Source organism: Sardina pilchardus, chromosome 13, assembly GCF_963854185.1.
Source record: "Sardina pilchardus chromosome 13, fSarPil1.1, whole genome shotgun sequence".
Taxonomy (NCBI): domain Eukaryota; kingdom Metazoa; phylum Chordata; class Actinopteri; order Clupeiformes; family Clupeidae; genus Sardina; species Sardina pilchardus.
In genome coordinates, this window is record NC_085006.1 from 34259903 (window position 1) to 34269902 (window position 10000).

The following is a 10000-nucleotide window of genomic DNA, read 5'->3' on the forward strand; positions in this document are numbered from 1 at the left end:
AGTACAGAGCACTTACCAGCTCTAGTTTAGTACAGAGCACTGTTAACACTTACCAGCTCCTCTCTAGTTTAGTACAGAGCACTTACCAGCTCCTCTCTAGTTTAGTACAGAGCACTGTTAGCGCTTACCAGCTCCTCTCTAGTTTAGTACAGAGCACTGTTAGCACTTACCAGCTCCTCTCTAGTTTAGTACAGAGCACTTACCAGCTCCTCTCTAGTTTAGTACAGAGCACTGTTAGCACTTACCAGCTCCTCTCTAGTTTAGTACAGAGCACTGTTAACACTCACCAGCTCCTCTCTAGTTTAGTACAGAGCACTTACCAGCTCCTCTCTAGTTTAGTACAGAGCACTTACCAGCTCCTCTCTAGTTTAGTACAGAGCACTGTTAACACTTACCAGCTCCTCTCTAGTTTAGTACAGAGCACTTACCAGCTCCTCTCTAGTTTAGTACAGAGCACTGTTAACACTTACCAGCTCCTCTCTAGTTTAGTACAGAGCACTTACCAGCTCCTCTCTAGTTTAGTACAGAGCACTGTTAACACTTACCAGCTCCTCTCTAGTTTAGTACAGAGCACTGTTAACACTTACCAGCTCCTCTCTAGTTTAGTACAGAGCACTGTTAACACTCACCAGCTCCTCTCTAGTTTAGTACAGAGCACTGTTAACACTTACCAGCTCCTCTCTAGTTTAGTACAGAGCACTGTTAACACTTACCAGCTCCTCTCTAGTTTAGTACAGAGCACTGTTAACACTTACCAGCTCCTCTCTAGTTTAGTACAGAGCACTGTTAACACTTACCAGCTCCTCTCTAGTTTAGTACAGAGCACTTACCAGCTCCTCTCTAGTTTAGTACAGAGCACTGTTAGCACTTACCAGCTCCTCTCTAGTTTAGTACAGAGCACTGTTAACACTTACCAGCTCCTCTCTAGTTTAGTACAGAGCACTTACCAGCTCCTCTCTAGTTTAGTACAGAGCACTGTTAACACTTACCAGCTCCTCTCTAGTTTAGTACAGAGCACTGTTAGCACTTACCAGCTCCTCTCTAGTTTAGTACAGAGCACTGTTAACACTTACCAGCTCCTCTCTAGTTTAGTACAGAACACTTACCAGCTCCTCTCTAGTTTAGTACAGAGCACTGTTAGCACTTACCAGCTCCTCTCTAGTTTAGTACAGAGCACTTACCAGCTCCTCTCTAGTTTAGTACAGAGCACTTACCAGCTCCTCTCTAGTTTAGTACAGAGCACTTACCAGCTCCTCTCTAGTTTAGTACAGAGCACTGTTAGCACTTACCAGCTCCTCTCTAGTTTAGTACAGAGCACTGTTAGCACTTACCAGCTCCTCTCTAGTTTAGTACAGAGCACTGTTAACACTTACCAGCTCCTCTCTAGTTTAGTACAGAGCACTTACCAGCTCCTCTCTAGTTTAGTACAGAGCACTGTTAACACTTACCAGCTCCTCTCTAGTTTAGTACAGAGCACTTACCAGCTCTAGTTTAGTACAGAGCACTGTTAGCACTTACCAGCTCCTCTCTAGTTTAGTACAGAGCACTGTTAGCACTTACCATCTCCTCTCTAGTTTAGTACAGAGCACTGTTAGCACTTACCAGCTCCTCTCTAGTTTAGTACAGAACACTTACCAGCTCCTCTCTAGTTTAGTACAGAGCACTGTTAGCACTTACCAGCTCCTCTCTAGTTTAGTACAGAGCACTGTTAACACTTACCAGCTCCTCTCTAGTTTAGTACAGAGCACTGTTAGCACTTACCAGCTCCTCTCTAGTTTAGTACAGAGCACTGTTAGCACTTACCAGCTCCTCTCTAGTTTAGTACAGAGCACTGTTAACACTTACCAGCTCCTCTCTAGTTTAGTACAGAGCACTTACCAGCTCTAGTTTAGTACAGAGCACTGTTAGCACTTACCAGCTCCTCTCTAGTTTAGTACAGAGCACTGTTAGCACTTACCAGCTCCTCTCTAGTTTAGTACAGAACACTTACCAGCTCCTCTCTAGTTTAGTACAGAGCACTGTTAGCACTTACCAGCTCCTCTCTAGTTTAGTACAGAGCACTGTTAGCGCTTACCAGCTCCTCTCTAGTTTAGTACAGAGCACTTACCAGCTCCTCTCTAGTTTAGTACAGAGCACTGTTAGCACTTACCAGCTCCTCTCTAGTTTAGTACAGAGCACTGTTAACACTTACCAGCTCCTCTCTAGTTTAGTACAGAGCACTTACCAGCTCCTCTCTAGTTTAGTACAGAGCACTGTTAACACTTACCAGCTCCTCTCTAGTTTAGTACAGAGCACTTACCAGCTCCTCTCTAGTTTAGTACAGAGCACTGTTAGCACTTACCAGCTCCTCTCTAGTTTAGTACAGAGCACTGTTAGCACTTACCAGCTCCTCTCTAGTTTAGTACAGAGCACTGTTAGCACTCACCAGCTCCTCTCTAGTTTAGTACAGAGCACTTACCAGCTCCTCTCTAGTTTAGTACAGAGCACTTACCAGCTCCTCTCTAGTTTAGTACAGAGCACTGTTAGCACTTACCAGCTCCTCTCTAGTTTAGTACAGAACACTTACCAGCTCCTCTCTAGTTTAGTACAGAGCACTGTTAGCACTTACCAGCTCCTCTCTAGTTTAGTACAGAGCACTGTTAGCGCTTACCAGCTCCTCTCTAGTTTAGTACAGAGCACTTACCAGCTCCTCTCTAGTTTAGTACAGAGCACTGTTAGCACTTACCAGCTCCTCTCTAGTTTAGTACAGAGCACTTACCAGCTCCTCTCTAGTTTAGTACAGAGCACTGTTAGCACTTACCAGCTCCTCTCTAGTTTAGTACAGAGCACTTACCAGCTCCTCTCTAGTTTAGTACAGAGCACTGTTAGCACTTACCAGCTCCTCTCTAGTTTAGTACAGAGCACTTACCAGCTCCTCTCTAGTTTAGTACAGAGCACTTACCACTTACCAGCTCCTCTCTAGTTTAGTACAGAGCACTTACCAGCTCCTCTCTAGTTTAGTACAGAGCACTGTTAGCACTTACCAGCTCCTCTCTAGTTTAGTACAGAGCACTTACCAGCTCCTCTCTAGTTTAGTACAGAGCACTGTTAGCACTTACCAGCTCCTCTCTAGTTTAGTACAGAGCACTGTTAGCACTTACCAGCTCCTCTCTAGTTTAGTACAGAGCACTGTTAGCACTTACCAGCTCCTCTCTAGTTTAGTACAGAGCACTTACCAGGTCCTCTCTAGTTTAGTACAGAGCACTGTTAGCACTTACCAGCTCCTCTCTAGTTTAGTACAGAGCACTGTTAACACTTACCAGCTCCTCTCTAGTTTAGTACAGAGCACTGTTAACACTTACCAGCTCCTCTCTAGTTTAGTACAGAGCACTGTTAACACTTACCAGCTCCTCTCTAGTTTAGTACAGAGCACTGTTAACACTTACCAGCTCCTCTCTAGTTTAGTACAGAGCACTTACCAGCTCCTCTCTAGTTTAGTACAGAGCACTGTTAGCACTTACCAGCTCCTCTCTAGTTTAGTACAGAGCACTGTTAACACTTACCAGCTCCTCTCTAATTTAGTACAGAGCACTGTTAACACTTACCATCTCCTCTCTAGTTTAGTACAGAGCACTGTTAGCACTTACCAGCTCCTCTCTAGTTTAGTACAGAGCACTTACCAGCTCCTCTCTAGTTTAGTACAGAGCACTGTTAGCACTTACCAGCTCCTCTCTAGTTTAGTACAGAGCACTGTTAACACTTACCAGCTCCTCTCTAATTTAGTACAGAGCACTGTTAACACTTACCATCTCCTCTCTAGTTTAGTACAGAGCACTGTTAGCACTTACCAGCTCCTCTCTAGTTTAGTACAGAGCACTTACCAGCTCCTCTCTAGTTTAGTACAGAGCACTGTTAGCACTTACCAGCTCCTCTCTAGTTTAGTACAGAGCACTCACCAGCTCCTCTCTAGTTTAGTACAGAGCACTGTTAACACTTACCAGCTCCTCTCTAGTTTAGTACAGAGCACTGTTAACACTTACCAGCTCCTCTCTAGTTTAGTACAGAGCACTGTTAGCACTTACCAGCTCCTCTCTAGTTTAGTACAGAGCACTTACCAGCTCCTCTCTAGTTTAGTACAGAGCACTTACCAGCTCCTCTCTAGTTTAGTACAGAGCACTGTTAGCACTTACCAGCTCCTCTCTAGTTTAGTACAGAGCACTGTTAACACTTACCAGCTCCTCTCTAGTTTAGTACAGAGCACTGTTAACACTTACCAGCTCCTCTCTAGTTTAGTACAGAGCACTGTTAGCACTTACCAGCTCCTCTCTAGTTTAGTACAGAGCACTGTTAACACTTACCAGCTCCTCTCTAGTTTAGTACAGAGCACTTACCAGCTCCTCTCTAGTTTAGTACAGAGCACTTACCAGCTCCTCTCTAGTTTAGTACAGAGCACTGTTAGCACTTACCAGCTCCTCTCTAGTTTAGTACAGAGCACTGTTAGCGCTTACCAGCTCCTCTCTAGTTTAGTACAGAGCACTTACCAGTTCCTCTCTAGTTTAGTACAGAGCACTGCTACCAGCTCCTCTCTAGTTTAGTACAGAGCACTTACCAGCTCCTCTCTAGTTTAGTACAGAGCACTCACCAGCTCCTCTCTAGTTTAGTACAGAGCACTGTTAGCGCTTACCATCTCCTCTCTAGTTTAGTACAGAGCACTGTTAGCACTTACCAGTTCCTCTCTAGTTTAGTACAGAGCACTGTTAGCACTTACCAGCTCCTCTCTAGTTTAGTACAGAGCACTGTTAGCACTTACCAGCTCCTCTCTAGTTTAGTACAGAGCACTGTTAACACTTACCATCTCCTCTCTAGTTTAGTACAGAGCACTTACCAGCTCCTCTCTAGTTTAGTACAGAGCACTTACCATCTCCTCTCTAGTTTAGTACAGAGCACTGTTAACACTTACCAGCTCCTCTCTAGTTTAGTACAGAGCACTGTTAGCACTTACCAGTTCCTCTCTAGTTTAGTACAGAGCACTTACCAGCTCCTCTCTAGTTTAGTACAGAGCACTGTTAACACTTACCAGCTCCTCTCTAGTTTAGTACAGAGCACTGTTAACACTTACCAGCTCCTCTCTAGTTTAGTACAGAGCACTTACCAGCTCCTCTCTAGTTTAGTACAGAGCACTGTTAGCACTTACCAGCTCCTCTCTAGTTTAGTACAGAGCACTGTTAACACTTACCATCTCCTCTCTAGTTTAGTACAGAGCACTGTTAGCACTTACCAGCTCCTCTCTAGTTTAGTACAGAGCACTGTTAACACTTACCATCTCCTCTCTAGTTTAGTACAGAGCACTGTTAACACTTACCAGCTCCTCTCTAGTTTAGTACAGAGCACTCACCAGCTCCTCTCTAGTTTAGTACAGAGCACTTACCAGCTCCTCTCTAGTTTAGTACAGAGCACTGTTAACACTTACCAGCTCCTCTCTAGTTTAGTACAGAGCACTGTTAACACTTACCAGCTCCTCTCTAGTTTAGTACAGAGCACTTACCAGCTCCTCTCTAGTTTAGTACAGAGCACTGTTAGCACTCACCAGCTCCTCTCTAGTTTAGTACAGAGCACTTACCAGCTCCTCTCTAGTTTAGTACAGAGCACTTACCAGCTCCTCTCTAGTTTAGTACAGAGCACTGTTAACACTTACCAGCTCCTCTCTAGTTTAGTACAGAGCACTGTTAACACTTACCAGCTCCTCTCTAGTTTAGTACAGAGCACTCACCAGCTCCTCTCTAGTTTAGTACAGAGCACTTACCAGCTCCTCTCTAGTTTAGTACAGAGCACTGTTAGCGCTTACCAGCTCCTCTCTAGTTTAGTACAGAGCACTGTTAGCACTTACCAGCTCCTCTCTAGTTTAGTACAGAGCACTGTTAACACTTACCAGCTCCTCTCTAGTTTAGTACAGAGCACTGTTAACACTTACCAGCTCCTCTCTAGTTTAGTACAGAGCACTGTTAACACTTACCAGCTCCTCTCTAGTTTAGTACAGAGCACTTACCAGCTCCTCTCTAGTTTAGTACAGAGCACTCACCAGCTCCTCTCTAGTTTAGTACAGAGCACTGTTAGCACTTACCAGCTCCTCTCTAGTTTAGTACAGAGCACTGTTAGCACTTACCAGCTCCTCTCTAGTTTAGTACAGAGCACTTACCAGCTCCTCTCTAGTTTAGTACAGAGCACTGTTAGCACTTACCAGCTCCTCTCTAGTTTAGTACAGAGCACTTACCAGCTCCTCTCTAGTTTAGTACAGAGCACTTACCAGCTGTCCAGCTCCTCTCCACCTGGAGTTTAGTGCAGAGCACTGTTAGATAGAGAGATAGATAGATAGATACTTTATTGATCCCCAAGGGGAAATTCAAGGTCCCAGCAGCTTAAGACACCACACACAACATACAATACAATGTAAACAGGAAAATACAAAGCAAATCAACAAATCAACATGACTAAAGGAGCAGTAAAATACTATAGATAAGATGTCCATGAATGTACTGAGGAGGATTGGTACTGTGATCCAATATGAGGTGTGTGTCAAGTTGGTAGTGCAAATAAGTCCAACAGTGCAACAGTGCAAGATTAAATTCTAGTGACCAGCAATAAATATGTACAGTACAAAATGTAAACATAGTAAGTCCAACAGTGCAACAGTGCAAGATTAAATTCTAGTGACCAGCAATAAATATGTACAGTACAAAATGTAAGCATAGTAATAATAACAGTACTAGTATAAATATATGGACAATTAAAATAAACCTAACATAGTAATATAAGAGTTATAGCAGCAATGCAAGGATAGTTAGATATGGGTGCAGACATTAGTCATTGGTCAAATATATGGACAAAAAGAGGGTAGACATGTAAGCCATGCCATGTAGGTGTATAAGAGGGTGGAGGTGCAGATATACTATGCATGGAAGTCCAACTCTCCTTTTCCCTTCAGTGAAGCATTGTACAGTTGTATGGCACTGGGTTCAAATGACTTCCTCAGTCTGTCTGTTGTGCATGTCATGGAGCGTAGTCTCCAGCTGATCAAGCTCTTCTGCTGTATGATAGTGCTGTAGAGTGGATGACAGTCATTGTCCAGGATGCTGTGTAGCTTGTTCAGGGTCCTTTTGTCTGATACTGAAGTGATGCACTCCAGATCAGCTCCCACAACAGAGCCAGCCTTCCTTGCCAGCCTGTCTAGTCGCCCAGCATCCCTCTTCTTAGTGCTTCCTCCCCAGCATGCCACAGCATAGAAGAGGACGCTGGCAACAACAGACTGGTAAAACATCCAGAGGAGCTTGCTGCAGACATTGAAGGAGCGCAGCCTCCTCAGGAAGTACAGCCTGCTCTGCCCTTTCTTGTATATTGCTTCAGTGTTGACTGACCAGTCCAGTTTATTGTCCAGATGTACGCCCAGGTACTTGTATGTGTTCACCACCTCCTCATTGACCCCCTCAATGGTGACTGCCAGCAGAGCAGGCTTAGACCTCCTGAAATCACTGCATGTTAACACTTACCAGCTCCTCTCCAAGGCAAGTCCATATCAGGTTGGAAGTCCAGTTGGTCATCTGAACTTACGTTCAGTGTGTGTGTGTGTGTGTGTGTGTGTGTGTGCAGGTGTGAACGGGCGTCTCTATGGTAACCTGCAGGGGCTGGAGGTGTGTGTGGGGAATCGTGTGGTCTGGCACACTCTTGGCCTTGGCAGCCAGGTGGATATCCATGGTGTCTATTTCCAAGGCAACGTCTTCCGTCACCATGGTAACACACGCGACACACTCAACCTCTTCCCTCACACCAGTGCCACGGTCACCATGACAACCCACAGAAGCGGTAAGCCACGCCTCTTTAGGTACACACACACATGTTCCAGTACACTTTGTTTACTTGTGTTAATGTGTAGTAGTGTAAGTGTGTTGTGTGTAAATGTTTATAGGTGAGTTGTGTAAATGTTGTGTAAGTGTGTGTGCAGGGCTCCAGAGTGCAACCAATTTGGTCGCATATGCGCCCAAAATTTTCAAGAGTGCGCCTGATAAAAATTCTAGGTCGCACTGGTGCGCCTGACGCTGCTCGGGTGAAAACACACATTTCTTTCACAAGTTGTCATGTAAACATGGCTATTGTAGACTACAGTATGCGTGCAACTTTACCAAACTGTATAGTAGAGATGCAGCGATGGATCGGCTGATGACCGTTATCGGCCGATTTTCACGTGATCGGCCATGCCCGGCCGGTCAGTCTGAGACATGCCGATTTTATGCCGGTCAAATGCACTCGCACGTACTTGTAACAACATCACTTAGCTGAGTTAGCAAAGTTTGATGAAGCTAGCAAAGGTCAACAGTCAGGGCTGGATAAAGCGCTAATACTAAGTTGTTCTATGCAGCGAACGCTGTGCTTTGCCATATTGCGTCCCGTCCTTGCCGCTGATTGCGTGCCCACAGCTGGATAAAGCGCTGTCAACAAGCAGCGACATAGTAGTCTACTGCACTTAAGGCGAGACACGGCAGGAATAAACGTTTTGCTTCGGTTAGCCACCTTATCATGTATTCTTTCGCACTACTACAACAACAAAGTCCGATTTACACATTTAGAGGTTTATTTCATTACCTTTTGTCTACCGCGACCGTGATACAAAACATATCATGTGTGGTGTCGTTGGAAAGCTGTGTTTCTCCTGCATGACGTTATGGCATCCAAATATGGACACTTCCTTTGTATCCGCAAGCAATCACGAAAGTTTAAAGAGGAGTGTAGACTGAGAATTGCATGTCATTGGCTGTGTTTCAAGGCTGTTTTCTCAAAATTTGATTTTTTGTAATTTTCCAACATCTCAGCCTATGTAGCACCAAACTATCCACTTATCAGCAGCCTATTCTGACGATAGTTACAGTTGGATATTGGATGTGAGAAGAAAACATAGGTGTTCCCACAGTGCATTTCTATTAGGCCTAGTAGCCTAGTGTGTGATATTAATGTCCCACACTGGGAATACTGCAGCTGAAGAGGACTTGAAGAAGAATCTGTCTATTCACATTTTTTTACCAACCATTGATAAGTTGATTATATTTCTATATTAACATATTGTATTAAAGAAAAGATAGAAAGTAACTTTTTGGGTGTGCTGTAAAGTGGTTAGAAGAAATGAAATCGGAATCGTCTAAAATCGGTATCGGCCAGTCAAATTCTATAAAAAATCAGAAATCGTAATCGGCCAAAAAATTGCAATCGGTGCATCTCTACTGTATAGAAGTAAACCCTCTCTCCTAGGACCGCTTTCTCTCGCTCTCCCTCTCTCTCTCTCTCTCTCGTGCACGCTCAATGAACACCCGCCCCTCGACATGTACATTCACAATCTTGAAATCAATGACGTATAGAAGACGACTAGCGAAATTATAATTAAATCCGGTTAACATCATAGCACACTGCACAAATGTTATTAAAACTCTTGCATTCAAGTTGACTGATCATGTCAATGTTTTCCAACTCCAAGACTTTGCCTGTCCCAAGGAGAAAAAGTATTGGCCTACCTTGAAACTTATACACACGTGGGGAAACTGAACAGTCCAACCTGTAGACTATAATGAGCTAGCCAACTAATGCTATGCTACTTTGTTTACAATATTTTGAGGCTTCAAGCCGACAGCTGAATTAAAGAGGCGGAGTTGTAATATGAATAGTCATGAATGTCATGAATATCCGAAATGTCATTAGGCCTATGTAGAAAGCATTATACAGTGTGTGTGTATATATATATATATATATATATATATATATACATGTGTATATATATATATATATATATATATATATATATATACATGTGTATATATATATATATACAGTGGCTATAGTAAGTATTCATACCCATGCTAAAGTTGACTAAAAAGAGGAATATAAAATCATCTTTTGAGAATTGATTGTAATGCCTTAATTCAAAAAATGAGTAAAAATCAAACCGCTAAGGACACTAATTTTCTTTGTGATTGAAGAATGT

General features: G+C 43.5%; 1 protein-coding gene across 2 annotated transcripts in view; it reads left to right on the forward strand.

Moving 5' to 3' along the window:
• LOC134100213 (ferroxidase HEPHL1-like) overlaps window positions 1–10000 on the forward strand; it is a 67797-nt gene that overhangs the window by 22995 nt on the left and 34802 nt on the right. For both annotated transcript variants that reach the window (XM_062553294.1, XM_062553295.1), the window contains exon 11: window positions 7624–7836. In XM_062553294.1, coding sequence (XP_062409278.1) covers window positions 7624–7836 — 213 coding nt within the window. The remainder of the gene's footprint in view (window positions 1–7623; window positions 7837–10000) is intronic.